A 17,301-nucleotide genomic window follows, 5' to 3' on the forward strand; every position below is an offset into this window, starting at 1 on the left:
TTCTTGATAATTGCCATTCTGACTAGAGTGAGGTGAAATCTTAGGGTGAATTTGTTTCGCACTTCTCTAATTACCAGAGATTTTGAACTTTTTAAAATATTTTTGTTGATCGCTTGTATATCTTCTTTTGTGAAGGGTCTGACAGTTCCTTAGCCCATTTATTAATTGGGTTCTTTGTATTTTTGAATTATCAAGAACTTATGAAAATTTACACCAAAAATACAAAGAACCCAAACAATAAATGGGCTAAGAACTGGGGCAGACTTTGGAGAGGACACCCACCTTCCCCAAACCCATTTTCCCTGGGCCATGGTGGAGAGCAGCAGTGGGGGTGGGGCAGGTGGCTAGCAAATCCTCACCCTCAAAGTGCATCCCTGTGGAGGGCAGAGGCAGTGGAGGGAGTCCTCAGTCTTGGTCTTCTCCTGCCCTCAGTCACAGAAATGCCATTTGAGGATGAAGATCTAAGTCCCACCAGCAATGTATGAGTGTGCCTATGAGTGTAGGTAGGGGCGTTCTGTTTCCACAGCCCCTGTGGGTGTGGTTTTGGAGTATGGGGATCCTCTGCCAAGGCGCCTTACCTGGCAGATGACCTAGTTCCCCTGCAGAGGCCTTAGCGGGGGATTGGTCCAGCAGCCACCTGGTGGGTTTGTGGCTAGTGCAAGGTGCTGAGTCATGGGCAGCATAAGGTCCTCAGCAGCTGAGTTCCTTTGCCTCCTGGGTCTTGCTTCCTGAGCAGGTAGGCTCCACTGGGAGCAAGGCCAAGGGCCTGGAGCTCCCACCAGAGGGGCACCCCAGCTACTCGTCACCATCTGACTCTGATGCCCACTGACCCTCACCCTTGCCACCACCGCCAGCCTGGAGCTCCTCACCACAGCCACTTGCTCCCCACATGACCACATGATGCCGCCTTCACCACCACTGTAGCCAGACTCCTGTCAACACAGCAGGATGAAGATGCTCATGGTTGGATGCCTCAAAGTCACTGAACCTGCTTCTGGACTCTAATGGGACCTCCACCCTGTCCAGTACCAGACTTTTAAACCACAGCTGGACACCAGTGTTGCCCACCAAAGCCCAATGTCAATGCACTTGACCCCACACCTGACACCTGATGCCCTGCAACTGATGCCAGCCCCCACGCAGCTGTGTGTTGCTGCTACCAGCACCAGACTCTGGAGCTCCATGCTGCTGCCACCAGACTGCAACATGGACACCAGACAGCGACACTCAGCACTGGATACTGACATCATCACAACTGCAGTCAGCTACTGGCAGCACTGCAGGGCAAAAATGCTCATGTCTGGACACCTCTGTTGTCCCCACCGTAACTTCTGTCTCTTCTGTTGCCATCGCCACTGTGACCATGATGCAACTGTACTCCCAAACTGCAGCTGGATGCGGACACCTCCAGAGATACCCTGAGGCCAATGCTCTTCTCCTGACCATGGGTACATAACACCCTATGCCCAAAGCAGCTTCTTGTTGCTGTCACTGCCACCACATACTGCAATTCCATGATGTTGTCACTGCAGTGACTCAATCCCAGGGCTGCTGCTGGCTGCCCAAGACCACAGGAGCTGAAAGATGGGCACTCTCCATCACAGTCACCTCACTAGTGTCCACCGCATGTTGTTTGCCTTTTGTCACCAAGGACCAGTCACCCATCCTTCTGGGCCCTTGAGGAGTTGGAGTGCTAACTCAGGGAGCTCATCCAAGGAAAACAAGTGAGTACTTTAAATAGTGGATGCAGTCCTCACAGCAGGGAGAAGGGGCTAGGTGGGTCCATGGTGAGGAGCAGGGGTGGAGCCTGGGGGCTGCTGGCCAGGTGTGGACCTTGACCATGGGGCAGACTGGAGAGGAATCACTGGGTGCTTTGAGAGCCCAGTCCTGGGAGTATCTTCAGTTCTGGTATTTTCTCCTGAGCCTCCCTCCCCATCCCCTTCCCCTACCACCCCAACTCATCCCTGAATGGGACTCTGGGTTATGGAGACAGGGCCATCTGGGCACTGGACCTCTGGGTAGCACTGTGAGGTCCAGGTACATTGAAGCACTCTGGTGACAGTCAGACATGCTGGACTCTACACACGTCGACTTGGAGAAAAGCTGCCTTTTGGGAAAATACCCTCTTATATCTACCAAATTTCAACTGACTTTGGCTTCTTCCAAAAGATTATCAACAAAGGAAAATATAAGTTAGCAAGTTTTGTCTTGCTAAAGGATAGTGTGAGGAGAGGCAGAGACTTCAGGGTTGGTAAAGCTGGATTCAAATCCCTCTTAACTGGGTGACCTTGACCAGGGTACAGAACTAGGTAAACCCTTGGTTTTGCATCTGGTAAAATAAAGATGGTGTGGATGATAAGCCAGGGGTGAATTAAGATGTTGAGCACCACTTCAACTTGGGAGCCAGGTAGGCATTCGGCATTATTTCCATGCAGAAAAATATTCTGAGATTAAAGGTGACACACTTAGAAATGCACTTTTGGAAGACAACTGACCTGTGAGGTAGGGGGTTGAAATTCACTTCACATATTTAGATCAAATAATAATATGTGGAAGATCATAAGTGAAAGCATAAAGTTAGGTCAGGATCATGAAACCCTAGGCTGATTTCAAATTTGTTGAAAGTTACATTGAGATAAATCTATGTAGTTTAAGCCTCCTGGGATATCCCCCTCCTCTGGCACACACACGATTCAAAATATGTCACTCTCCTTTACAGTGTCACCAAATATATCAATATATGTATATACATGTACACAGATACACATTTTTATTTTGCTCCCTTTGGGTCCATTTTGGGACCTTTTGAAAACAGAATCTCTTATTTGCACATATGTTCTTTTTCAGCTTTCTCCCTTAATTTGCACCCCTTCAGCTGACCATCAGGAAGAAGGAAACACCAGACAAGCTTGAGGATCTGAAGGACACCAGCCCTGCTCTAGTCACTCTGGAAGTTGACCAGCCTGTGCACACCCAAAGCTTGAGGAAACACCAGCCCTGCTTCAGCCACTTGGTGACTGACTGGTCAATGCAAGGTAGAAGATAAGCTAACCAACAGGACAAATGGACAGTTACATCTTCTAAGATGGTGCTCATACTGTGATCATCAGCACCCATTACTTTTGTCATCTACATTGTCCTTTCCTTGGGCTTCACTACAGGACTGAGAACAATCAACCACATAGCTGACAATATCAGGAAACTAGTACATGTACCAGTTCAATCCTGAAAGGCCATTGAGACTTGGGATCTAAGTTCACTATTTGGTTGATGGTTTTGTGTTCTTGGTGGATACAAAAGCTGACTTGTCATAGTAGAGATTATGCTGTTAACTTATTTTTTGCTTTCATATGTATCTTCCCTTTACACTTATACTATTGGGTCTACCATGGTAAGAAGCTATTAAAAACAAAAAGGAGGGAGATATCACCTAAGATATGACATTATATAAAGCTTTAAGCCAAGAAGTTAATGATTGTCTTTGATTGGTTTGAGCACCTCTTTGTTGTGAAGGCCAAGTTTCTCTTTCTTGCAAAGATAGGTCTGCAGGACTGGTGTTGTGGTTCAGTGTTAGAGCACTTTCCTAGCATGTGTGAGGCACTGGGTTTGATTCCCAGGACCACATAAAAATAAATAAATAAAGTGAAGATATTATGCCCATTTGCAACCAAAAAAGAAAATGTGAGTCTGCAACAAATCTTGTTGATACTGTTAGTTTCTGTTTTCTCAGTAAAACTTGTGAAAACTCCTAAGAATGTGGAACTAAAACTACTTATGTAAGCATCCTGTTGCATAACTATCTACTGACTGTAAGTCTCAGAGAATACCTACACCCAGCATCCTGAGATTTTTTGGCCTTAGCCCCTCTGAATTGCTCGAGTCTGAATAAACCTGCTTCCTGCAAGTTTCTGCATTGTCCAACCTCATCTGTCACACATCAAAGACTGCTTGAAATGCTAAAATGTCCCCATTGTTGAAGGGATCACAGAAACAGTTTCTCTGACTCTGCCAGAGTATGAAATCTATGCAAAGTAATTAAACACACACAAAAAAGGGAAGATTACACTCTAGTGACCTCCTGGAATTTAGTCAATTTTGCATGGTAAAACTTGTATACATAGATTGAATTGCCCTGTTATACCCCATAAAGGTATAAAAATGATACATCCAAATAAACAGTTTTTAATCTGGGAAAAATGTGTTTTGTGAGAAATCTGAATGCCTTGTTTGCACTTTGTGTTGTTTCTGATATTATGCTAATATATTAAGCCAGGGCCAAAGTCACCTTAGGTGTGGAGGGAGCAGGTCAGGGAGAAAATGTGTGTGATTCCATGGTGCTGCGGATGCTGCAGGTCCTCACTGGGGAGGTGGGTGTCAGTCACACTCATGGTACAATTTATCGACTTCCACAGATATAGTTCTTGTACTTTCCATATGTATTTTATTTCAGAAAGTTCACACACACACACAAAAAGAGACCCACCCCTTACCCTCAGCCCTGCCCTGTTCTTCTCAGGGCACTGGCCATCTCATGTGTTGCCCAGATCATCTTAGTGTGGAAGACTGGGTTGGGAGCTGCCAGGGTCTGAGGACAAACCATCAGGTGGCCCTGGCTCAATGAACCATTGAATACCACTTTCATTCTTTCCCCTGGGTTGTCCATGTTCCCCAGTATGGGCATCCCTTTGCTCCATCCCCCATAATCTGCAGGGTGTTTGGCTCTGTTGACCTGGGAACCTGGCTCGCTGGCTCTGGCAGGCCTGCCAGGGGTGGTGTTATCTGTCCAAGTGTGTTTCTTACAGAAGGGATTGGCTATGGTGAAGCAAGCACCCCAGCATCCTTGGCTAATGGAATCTCTAGTGTAGCATCTTTAATATTCATTCATGTATGTGGTCATCTGCTCCCTTACTTACAGTTGGGAAGAACTATGTGTGAGGATCAGTCATATAACATTGGGAGCTCCATCTCCATGTCAGGCACCTCATTAGGCATGTAAGGCCTGAATACATGTCCTGCTGGAGAGGACAGGTGTGAGAAGACAGATTCATGTGATGAATGCTGCAGAGCAGTCTGGGGGCCTGTGGGAGCCAGCACTGAGCAAGGCAGGAAAGGAATCCCTAAAGAAGTGATGTTTATATGGAAATCAATAAATGTAATTCATCACATCAATAGACTTAAAGATAAGTGTCATATGATCAGCTCAATAGATGCAGAAAAAACATTTCATGAAATACAGCAGCCCTTCATCCTTGAAATAGTAGAAAAACTAGGGATAGTAAGAACACACCTCAACATTATAAAAGTTGTGTATACTAAACCCCAAGGCCAATATCATTCTAAATGGAGAAAAACTGAAAGCATTCCCTCTAAGAACTTAAACAAGATTATAATGCCCCATTTCACCACTTTTGTTCCACATGGTCTTTGAAAGTCTAGCCAGAGCAATTAGACAGGAAAAGAAAATAAAAGGGATATGAATAGGAAAATAACTTATACTATCATTATTTACTGATGGCACGATTCCATATAAGACCCAGAAATTCCACTAGAAAACTTCTAGAACTAACAAATAAATTCATCAAGGTAGCAGAATGTAAAATTAACACCCATAAATCAAATGCATTTCTATACATCAATGATGAATCCACTGAAAGAGAAATTATAAAAACTAGCCCATTCAGAATAGTTTCAAGAAAAATAAAATGTTGGGAATTGATCTAACAAGAGAGGCAAAAGACCTCTACAATGACAACTACAGAACCCTTAAAAAGAAATAGAAGAAGATTTGAGAAGATGGAAAATCTTCCATGCTCTTGAATAGGCAGAATTAACATTGTCAACATGGCCATACTACAAAAACTGTCAGTCAGGTTGAATGGGGATGACTATTAAAAGCCTGATGACATTCTTCATGGAAATAGAAAAAGTAATCATGAAATTCATTTGGAAAAATTAAGAGGCCTAGAGTAGTCAAAGCCATCCTTAGCAAGGCAGGTGAAGCAGAAGTCATCAGAATACCAAACCTTATATTATACTACAGAGACATAGTAACAAAAATGGCATGGCATTGGCACCAAGACGTGAACTCCAATGGTACAGAATAGAAGACACAGAGAGAAATCCAGATAAATATGGTTATCTCATACAGGACCAAGGTGCCAAGAACATATATTGGAGAAAAGACAACCTGTTCAACAAATGGTGCTGGGAAAATTGGAAATTCATATGTAGCAAAATGAAGTTAAACCCATATTTCTCACCCTGCACAGAACTCAACTCAAAGTGGATCAAGGACTTAGACACTAGAACACAGACACTGTACCTAATGGGAGAAAAAGCAGTCCTAAATCTTCACCTTGGTGGCTTAAGGAACTACTTCCTTAGCAATGCCCTTAAGCATAAGAAGTAAAATCAAGCATCAATAAATGGGATGGATTCAAACTAAAAAGCTTCTTCACAGCAAAGAAAACAATAATGTGAAGGAGAGCCTACAGAATGGGGGAAAATCTTTACCACATGCACTTCAGATACAGTACTCATCTCCAGGATATATCAAAATCTCAAAACGTATCACAGCAGAAAATCAAATAACCCAATCGATAAATGGGCAAAGGAACTTAAGAGACACTTCACAGAAGAAGAAATACAAGCGATCAATAATATATGAGAAAAGGTTCAACATCTCTAACAATTAGAGAAAGGCAAATCAAAACCACACTGAGATTCTATCTCACTATAGTCAGAATGGCAATCATCAAAACTATAAGCAATAAAGAATATTGGCAAGTATGTGGGAGAAAAGTACGCTCATACTTTGCTGGTGGGACTGCAAGTTGGTGCAACCACTGTGAAAAGCAGTATGGAGATTCCTCAGAAAACTTGGAATGGAACCACTATATGACACAGCTATCCCATCCTCGGTTTACACCCAAAAGATTTAAAATCAGCATACAACAGTGACACAGCAGCTCCATTCACAATAGCTAATCTATTGAACCAAATTAGGTGCCCTTCAACAGATGAATGGATAAAGCAATGTGGTGCATATATAAAATGGAACATCACTCAGCCTTAAATAATGAAATGATTGCATTTGCTGGTAAATGGATGGGGTTGGAGGATATTATGCTAAGGGAAATAAGTCCATCCCAAAGAAGCAAAAGCCAAATGTTTTCTCTGATATGTGGATGCTAATTCACAATGGGGAAGTTGGTTAGGGACAAATAGATACACTTTGGATTAGAAAGAAGGGACTGAAATGAGGGAAGGGTTATAAGAGTAGCAAGAATAGGAGAATGCATTGGACACTAATACCCTATGTGAATATATGATTATACAACCGCTGTAACTCTACATCATGTACAACCAGAAGAAAGAGAAACTATACTCCATTTATCTATAATGTGCCAAAATGCATTTTATACTCATGTATAACTTATTAGAACAAATGTAAATCTATTTGAGCACACTGAAAGAAAAACACCTTAAGATAATACCACAGGCCCTTTAAGTGACCATGGACGCTATATTCTGTACCTATGGACCAGAAGGACTAGTTGACCCTCCTTGTAGAGAGTTCACTGTGTGTACAGGAAGAGGAGGCTTGGTATGCATGTTGGGGAGGGATTTCAACTACAGTTGCCAAACCAAGGACTGCAAGCAGTGCCTAGGCCCACAGAGTTTGTATGAATCATTGAAAATTGAGTAGAGACTCCTTTAGAAATTTACTGCTGGTGTCCATTCTCTACACCAGCCTCTGATAAACACTGTGGCCCATCAGAGTCCATGTGTGGCATTGATAGCATTATATATTATTGGTAGACTTGTTAATTTTCTATCTTCTGAAATACTATATATATATTTTTCAAAATCACTAAATCAAAATAATTAATTCTTATTACCTATTTCATTACCTAATAACAAAAATGATAAAAACAGAAAGTGCCCCTAATTTGTTAAACCTCAGTGGGAACTACAATCAATAGCAGCAGCAGCAGCACTGTACACACACACAGACACAGTCAAGCAAATGGCCACTTCAACAGGTCAGGTTTGAACTCCAGATTTGTAAACCTGAAAATGTACATGGGGGGTCTAGGAGGAAAAAAAAAACAACTTCTGACCTCCTCGTGGTTCTTCTTCAGGTAGGCCAGTTCCTCAGTCAGGTTCTCATCCTGCACCTCCAGGTCAGCTCTGGCCAGGGTCAGCTCATCCTGCACCTTGTGCAGGCCACTGACGTCAGCCTCCATGGTCTGGCATAGAGTCAGCTCATTCTCATACCTGAAAATTAGTTTAGTGATTCAACACAATGATTTGGACAAGGCCACTGCCATCTTCACAGCTATTTGGTGCATGAATCTCTGGAACTGTTTTGAAATAGCAGCATTCCAGTGTGTGATATGTTTCTGTGACTCCTTTCCATTATTTCTTCCTTCCTATTTACAGTATCAAAATTAATTGTTCAGTTGAAATGAAGAAAAGGGAAAAAATATGAGATGATGCTTTTGTACCAGCAAAGAACCCCACTAGCACTGTGCATCCCAGGAACAGATTCCCCCTTGGCTGTCTGCTGCAGCTAGGAACAACAGCAGCCCCTATCTCTGGGCGCAGTTTCTAAAAGCATCATAACCACAATTGAAAATTAAATAATAGTTACTCTTCTTGCTTAATTTTTCTCATGATTTATTTAATTAAAATCCATACTTCTTCATTAGCTTTGCCAAGATTTTACAGTAGCAGGACCATCACCCTTGCAACTTCCAGTGTGGAAATTTTGTAATGCAAAACGTCTGTATTCCTTACATCTAGAAGGATAGGATGTGAAAAAGGAGATGAAAATATAAAAATAAGTGAATGGTTAATCTTTTAGTTGTATGTGCCATCTGGAAAACAATCATTTCAATTAACCCCTTGTCAAAAACATTATTAGTTCATTTTGATGCATTGAAAATTCAAATTTAGGATAGTAGTAGAATTAGCATGTTGAATTGTGAGTCCTTACAACTATGCTGATCCATAGACTTCAGGGTAAGCAACTTATTTTAAGAATGTGATTTTTAATGTAATATGAATTATGTTTGATTCTAATTATTTCTAGAATGAATGTCTTATTTGCCAAAACACCAAATGTATGGAGAATGTGAACTTCAGAAGATTCAAAATATTTGCTCTTTATGGAGGCAGGAAAGTGGGGAATAAGAGAACCTGGTAGGAAAGGTCAGCTGACACCCATCTGTTCTACTCACTTCATTCTGAAGGCCTCATCAGCCAGTCTTGAATTGTCAGTCTGCAAGATGAACTGGCATTTCCAAAGCTGGCAGAAATGATCTGGCAAAATAAAGTGAGACATGGAAAATGAAGTCCTAATATGCTAGTAGTTTACAAATATATTTTTGACACAAAATTCTAGTGGTAATACTAAATGCTGTTTTATTAAGAATTAAAAAAAAAAAAAACCTGAAGTAATGTTTAAACTATGTCCTGAGGATGCAAAAGCAAGAGATGATAAAGCCCTACACCATTTCCGGTTCTGACAACAACCCTTTAAGATAAGTACTAGTATTCTCATTTTGTAGAAGAGGAAACAGGTTCAGAGAAGTCAACCAGCTCACATGTGGCAGGAGGAGGACTCAAGTTCCAGGCTGCATGAAGCAAAAGGCAGTAATTGAAGAGGATGTTGTCAGTCATGGCCAGGAATAATGGTGACATCAGTGGAAAGTGCCTGTGCAGGCTCAAGAGAGATGCTGACAGAAGTGATAAGATGTTAGGGATGGGTCTGTCAAAGATGACTCCCTGTTTTCAACCTTAATCAATGAGGTAGTCAGTGATTGACACTTACCAAGGTGGAGAAAGGGAAGAGCATGTTTGGAGAAAAAAATAATTTATCTAATTTGATACATTTTACTTCAGTAAAAAAAATAGCCTGGCAGGGTGAAGTACATTTTCAACCTGGCTTGCATTGCAGGGTTCTATATACATATAAAAATTCAGACTCTGCAAAGACATTCTATTACTCATTTGTTTTTGTAACATTAATGCATACGCCACTCAAAATCTTAAATACAATCTCAAAGAAATGTAAATCCTAAACAGCAAGTTCTTAATGGATTGTGAGAGCAAAACATTTGAACAGTGATGAGGGGCAAAGAAAGCTTACCTTGTTCAGTGACTGGATTTATCATAGCTGGCAATTCAACTCTAAATGAAGTTTTTAAGACAGGCTGTGATTTACTGCAGTAAGCAAGGAAGACTGCAAAAAGAGTCACCGCCTAAGGACTAAGTAGTGCTTACACACTCCTCGCTCTAAATGCTGGCGCACGCAGTCACATCACTTCTAGGGGAAGGGGCTGAGCTCAGGGACAGCGCAAGGGGATTCCACCTAGATTTTGTTTTCATAATTAACGTTAATGTTGCTAAGAACACGTAGAGGGTCACTCAGGGAGGAGGTGGAGGACGCCCTGGAGACTGAGAGCTCTGACCTTTGGATCCCTGACCTGTCCTTCTGTCCCACCCCAGGTCCCTCCAGGGTCCAGCCTGCCCCGCCCCCCCGCCCTGCGCTGGCCTGGTGTCTCTGGGACCCCAGCGCAGCGGCCTTTCCTGTGAGCCCCAAGGTCCCTGAGGACCTCACCTGCCCAGCCCGGCATCTCACCTGGAGGGCGGGTGCCGCCTCAGGAAGACCAGGCGCCATCCTAGGTGCCTCAGCCCGGGGGACAAGTTCCCGAGGCCCCGTGAACTTGGTGCTGGTACCTGGTCACCCCCCGGCTCCTGAGGCAGCACAAGCTCCCTGAGGGTCCCTGGAGCCCAGGAGCACGGCCCGAGCCCTGGGAAGGGCGGGGCGAGGGGCGGCCCTGGCTTGCAAGAGGGTTCCGCCTGGGAACCAGAGCCGCTGTGAGGGGTCAGCCTTTCAGGAGAGCGTTAACAGCCACTCGCCTCTGCTTTGCATATTCATGAGGTCGAGCTCCACCCCCGCTCCTGAAGCAGCGGAGAGAAAATGCATTAGTCATGAGGAGATGCAGGCCCCGCCCAGGAAGGCCTGACTGTTTATTCATGAGGAAGCCACGCCCCACCCAGGAAGACTGATCTGAATATTCATGAGCCCGAGGGCGGCGGTTTGGGGTACAAGAGACCGCAGAGTCGGTTGAGATGGAGGCTAGATCCCTGAGGTGAGGGCTGTGTAGGGTCCAGGGCGCTTGCGCTTCATTAGTCCCAAGGTCTTCATGTTGAATTTTTTTATCTTCAGACTTTAAGTTTCATTTTAAAGTTTTTCGCAGGCATCCAACATTTTCTGAGGAGAAACAAGAAACCCCAGGCTGAGGAGGCGGCAGGGGGGAGGTTGTAGGTGACCCCCGACTTTCCAGAGCAAAAATTCCGCACATTCCCACAAGGAGATGGAGCAGGAAATAGAAATACGGTGGAACCCCGCATCCCGCCGTCCAGCAGCTTTAAGACTCACTTTCCAGATGCTGCAGGGTGGGCCTGGGTGGGGACAGGCAGCTGTCATTAGCCACCAGGCAGCAGGCTGTACACTGTGGAGGCACCTGCGGAGCTTTGGTGTGTCCTTGACCTGGCCAGGCTCTCTCCATTGGCGTGTCCCCCCCATAATCAATGCCTGGTGCAGAACAAGGGATGGGCCAGGTGGCTGCCCATCCCCTGGAGTGGCCTGTGCTCCTCTCTCACCTTATGAAGCATGTGCCCTTTAATCTCCGTGAACCTCAGTCCTCCACTCAGGAGGGACAACAGTGTCCTGCAACTCAAAATGGCCAATCACCAAACTGTCAGGTGTGCAGAGCACAGACTGGCCCTGCTCATCTGGTGAGTAGGAAGGCAAAGCTCCCTTGTTGCCCCTAAAGGGGTTTGAGTCTCATTAGGATGAGTTTGCACTTCCTCCCCCAGGGCCTCTGAGGCCCTTGACCTGGGAACCATGTCCTGAGACTTGAGACCCTGCAGGAAGCCTGGCACAGAGCAGTGGCCCAGTGAATGCTGACTGAGTAATAAAGTACATGAACAAGGCATTTCAAGACCAAAAGGGCATGAACAAGTACCCTGTTAAGAGAGTGGAAACCATTTACTCTGAATGAGCAAGGAGCAGCAGAATTATTAGGGCCAAATGAACTTTGTTAAACTGGAGAATAATAATTTATCAAAGCAAGATCTTGTGTAAGGTCTAAGTCGATAGGTGGACTCCGGCAAACCAAGTTCCCTTGCTGAGCTTCACTTTCCTTTTCTTTATGGCTTTATATTTTACCTTTAAATCCATGATCGATTTTGAATCAATATTTGTTCATGGTGTGAGTTTCAGGGTGAGGTTCCTTTCCTTCCTCCATTCCTTCCTTCCTTTCTCGCCACCCCCTTGCTGCCTGGGACATCCTCTTGTTCTAAAACTATTTGTTGAAAAGACTGTCCTTTTTTCACTAAGTTCATTTTTCTCTTCTTTCAAATGAAGGGATGGATTAATAGTTGAGAAAATCTCTGCTCCCTTCCAGCTTTATGAGTCTCTTCAACCGATTTCTCCTGACATGCACTCCTTTTGAGGAAAGCTATCCTTCATATCATACATATGTAAAGAAGGTCATCTAGTTGAAACTCAGAATTCATCTATTGGATATTGTTTGGTTGGTAGGGGATTTTCCTGTAAAATCTATGGTTCTGGAAGTTTGGTGAAAATGTCTAGAAATTCTTAGTATAAAATAAGAAGAAATTCTTAGTGTATCAGATATGACTTTTTAGGAGAAAACTAATAAACTGGGTTTTACTTCACTTGGAATGGGGGGGAAAGGTGGTTTAGGTCTCAAAAGAGCAGTAGTTTAATCTTTGTTTTGGCTTCACCACAGAATGGGTAAAATAGTAATTGTGGCACCATTTAAAATAGAGCATTTGAGATGTAGGACAAGCAGTAAGCCCAGAGTCAATTTTTTCCCCCAAAGCAACACAGAAATCTTGACTCTCAAGAAGATCATTAATCCTTGTCACAGAGACAGCATATCAAACAAGAGTCAGTGATATGGATGCCCTGTGAAGTTTCAGATGTTTAGAGACCCAGTATGCAAACAAATACACAAGCAAAAGACATCTTAGAGTTCTGCTCCTAAAGTTCATAGTTGTGAAAACTCTTTTTGATTTTTAGATAATCAGGACAAGGTGACAGACCCCCCAACAGAGCTGTGCTCTCACAGTGTGCGAATTCCAGAGTCATACTTCCTGGGGCTGTCAGCTTGTAAGCCTTCAAAATTAAGCAGGGCTTGTACTTTAGTAGGAGACCTCCACAAAACACCTGCTGAAGTGGTGAAACAACAGTTGCAACGGAATATTAGAGGTTGAAAGGGGTCTGGTTATTTTCAAAAGTTGATTTGGATCTTTTTCTTAAAGCAAGCTCATTCTAAATTCTGTAAGTTCAGTGGTATTAGTATATTGTAGTCCACAAGGCATGATGGTGCACACCTGCAGTCACAGCAACTCAGGAAACAGATATGGGAGGATCACAAGTTTGAGGCCAGCCTCAGCTGAGCAACTTAGTGAGACTCTCAGCAAAATAGCAAGACCTCATCTCTTGGGACAGAGAGGAAGGGACAGGAGATGAGGCCACAGAGCCAGACAAGAGCAGTATTCCAACACTTCCAAAGTGTACACTAGAATACTTGAATTGTATTCTGTATGGACACTGAGAGTGTTTTAAAATTAATATTTTTGCAAGTTAATTCTGATGGCAATATGGAAGACAGAGTGAATGGAAAGAATTGTTGTTAGGAAGATCAGGGGCCCCTGAAGACACAAAGGGGAGAAGTGAGTATATGCTAAATGAAGGGAGTAGCAGTGAGAAGAGCAAGGAGAAGACAGACGTGAGGGTTCTTTTAGAAAGAATTATTAACATGTAGTGTTTGGCTATGGAGTACAAAGGAGGGAGAGGAGCCAAAGATGAAGCTCCTTCTAGAGTGACTGATTGGGTTTCATTCTTGTCTAAGAATGAAACTTGGGACCTGGTCTTAGCCAGGTATGGTAGAGATCAACTGAGTTTGAGCAATTTACAAAGTGGGTCTAGAAAGCATCTTTCCAGAAATTAGAAATGCAGACATGGGATGCACAATGGAAATAGGAATTAAACCTCTCTGTAGAGTTCATAGCTGAAGCTATGGGAACAGATGAGATTATCCAAGAAGAGAGCTAAGATAAGTGCAAAGGACTATAGAGAGAATCCTGGGGAAGGCAAACATTTACAGGGAAGAACAACTAGAAGAAATAAGAGATTGAGTTAGGTATGCAGGGATAGACAAAACCCAAATTACTGTTTGGGGGTTGGTATTGCAGCTCAGTGGTAGCAGAATTGCCTAGCATACACAAGGCCCTCATTTTGAAACCCAGTACTGCCAAAACAATGACAATAAAAGAAAATAGTGTTGTGGCACATAGAAGGAGAAGAAAGGAGAGTGTGAGATCCATCACTTCAATACTGAAAAGAAGTGACACCTTCTTGTGGAATAAGAAGAAGCAATGGTAGGATGCACATGGGCCTACGGAGAGAACAGCATAGAGTGGAGGCAGGGAATGGGAGGAAGAACCAGATTGCAGTGAGATCTGAGAAATAGATGAGAAGGAAGGATGGTATACATTTAAAGATAAACTCCAGTTTTGCCTCAAATGCATGGATCATTGTAAAATAAATCATTGTATTCTCAAATAACTTGGGTAACCTTCTTAGCCTTGCAGATGAAGATTAAAAAAAATAGCACAGGGGATCAAACCTAGTTCCTTGTATATGCTATGGAAATACTCTACCACTGAGCTATATCCCCAGCCCATGTGAAAATCTAATTGATTGCAGTATTCAAAGTTCTCTTTCCGTTTATTTATTATGAAGTTATCAAATTTCAAACTGTGAAAAATCTTTACATCTCAAGTGTGGTAATGGCATGGTAGACTGACTGTATTTAAGAATGTTAATATTTCTCTTCTTTGTGTTTTCCAGGGAAGAGTTTTTCCATCTCAGATCACTAATGAGCATGGAGATAATGGTGAGGAAATGTTCTGTTACTTCTGGCTCATTATAACATCTATTTTTTTTTAAGTAGTGACTTTCTGAAGCTTTAATAATAAATATTAATGGAGTGAATCCACTCAGATGTCATAACCTTTAAAATTATAGTTACACTGACTTAAAATCATTATACTAGACCTTAACATTTCTGCATACATCCTTAATGAATATCTGCTGGAAATGCAAGCACATAAAGTTACAGCAAAATCTCTAACAGAATAGAAGATAAATGCAGTACCTCTAAAATGCACCATGAGAATACATCATCTAAAAAGTAGAAGAATATAAATATAATTAGTGCATAAAAGAGTCTATTTTCTTTTTTATTTTATAAATATAAGCTTTAGTTGTAGGTGGACACAATACCTTTTTTTTAATTTTTATGTGGTGCTGAGGATCAAACCCAGGGCCTCTCATGTCCTAGATGAGCAGGCTACCACTGACCACAATCCCAACCAGAGTCTATTTTTTCTTACAATTATTAAACTGTTATCGAAATTTAACAGTACAAAAATAACATTACAAACTACTTATATATGCCTGTTGTGAACCCTCAAAAATATGATAGCAGTTATTTATCAATATAGTTCTGCATATCTAAAGACAAAATTAAAATGAACACAATAAAAGCTTTCAGTATTACATTTTAGTTTTAGATTCCAACATCACTGGATTGTTATATAATTAACTACTTTGAAAATAATTTTAGGTAGCTTTAAATCTTTTAAAAATATCTATTATTTATTATTTATTAGAAAACAAGTAGTAATTTCTGGAGTTCCACACAGTTGACCTATGAAGCAAACAAAAATTCCTGGACCAAGAGGGCAAAGCTCTCCTGCATACATATATGCTAGTCTAATAGGATATATATCTAATCTAAGACTGTGGTGTCAAAGGATGGTCTGAAGACTTCAGTGGGTCAGTATGTATTTATCAGTCTCAAAAGGACTTTCTCATTTAGGTTAAAAGTTAATTTTTAAAGAAAGAAATAGCAATTTAGATGAAATTTAATAACATTTCCCTACAGAAATTAGTAAATGTTTTGTCATTGTGCTTTACCTATTTTACATATTCCTAAACTTTTAAAGACATTTAGAGAAGTTCACTCAAAAATAGTATTAATTTACTGATAATTTTTTTGATTGAAACTTATTTGATGAAGATATTTTTGCATAGTTTATGACACTAACATAAAACAATACTATAGCACTTGACTAAGGAGTACTGAGCACTTCATAACATTTAAAATTAAGTTCAGCAGCAGTATAATTAAAAATGAAAGAAAGTGGGACTGGAAATATATCTCAGTGGTAGAGTGCCTGCCTAGCATGCATGAGGCCCTGGATTCAATCCCCAGGAAGTTTGCTCGCACACATACACACACACACACACACACACACACACACACACACACTTTAAGAAATGATTTGAGGTAAACTACAATGCCACTGAATGAAATAAACACAAAAAGTTATAGTAGTTTAGTCCATACGTGTTTAAAATATCAAAGCTAATTTTAAAAACTATGTGGATGAAATTATCTATCTGGAAATTGCTTTAAGAATGATACAGTGGTAGAGGATAGATGGGGCAGAAATTAAATAAGATGGGCCAAATATTCTTGATGGTTAAAGCTGGGCAATAGGTTCATGGGAGTTCACTACGAATGTCTCATATGGTTAAATTTTTTAAATAAAAAGTTATAATGAAAATTAAAAGTGAAAAATCCTGTTTATCTCTCTGAAGCTATATAGTAACATTTAAAAAATAAAGCTTACAAAGATTTAAGAACAAAAATAACCACATTAATCATATTACCAAAAATTTCAGGCTAAATGAAAATAAAGTTCTTCTTTTGGTATATTAATTAATAAGTTAATGAGATTTAGGAATAAAATTTGAATTTTAAGAAGAGCACAAGCACCTACTACTGCAGTCATCAGTCAGCTTGACAGACTGCATCACTGTTCCATGTGTTCCCATGTCCTTATTATTTTTATATATGCTTTCCAGTTATTTTGCTCCATATTCTACAGTAAAATGGTAACAACCAGAAGAAAAATATTGGCAAAACCCTTTTATTAAAATATTTTTTATTTGTAGATGGACACAATGCATTTATTTTATTTATTTTTTCATAGTGCTTAGGATGGAACCCAGTGCCTCATTCATGCTAGGCAAGCACTCTACCACTGAGCCACAACCCCAGTCTGGCAACACCATTTTTGATATTATTTTTTTAAATAAAGTACTCTTGAAGGAATGAAAAA

At 41.5% G+C, this 17,301-nt stretch overlaps 1 protein-coding gene across 1 annotated transcript in view; it reads right to left on the reverse strand.

The window, feature by feature from the left end:
- The window catches only part of LOC124973617 (protein ILRUN-like), a 120,695-nt gene that overhangs the window by 2,211 nt on the left and 101,183 nt on the right, over window positions 1-17,301 (reverse strand). The window contains 2 exon segments of the mRNA XM_047537454.1: window positions 837-932; window positions 8,124-8,252. Of these exon segments, the coding sequence (XP_047393410.1) occupies window positions 837-932; window positions 8,124-8,252 (225 nt within the window).

The sequence above is a fragment of the Sciurus carolinensis genome, unplaced genomic scaffold, assembly GCF_902686445.1.
Source record: "Sciurus carolinensis unplaced genomic scaffold, mSciCar1.2, whole genome shotgun sequence".
Lineage (NCBI taxonomy): Eukaryota > Metazoa > Chordata > Mammalia > Rodentia > Sciuridae > Sciurus > Sciurus carolinensis.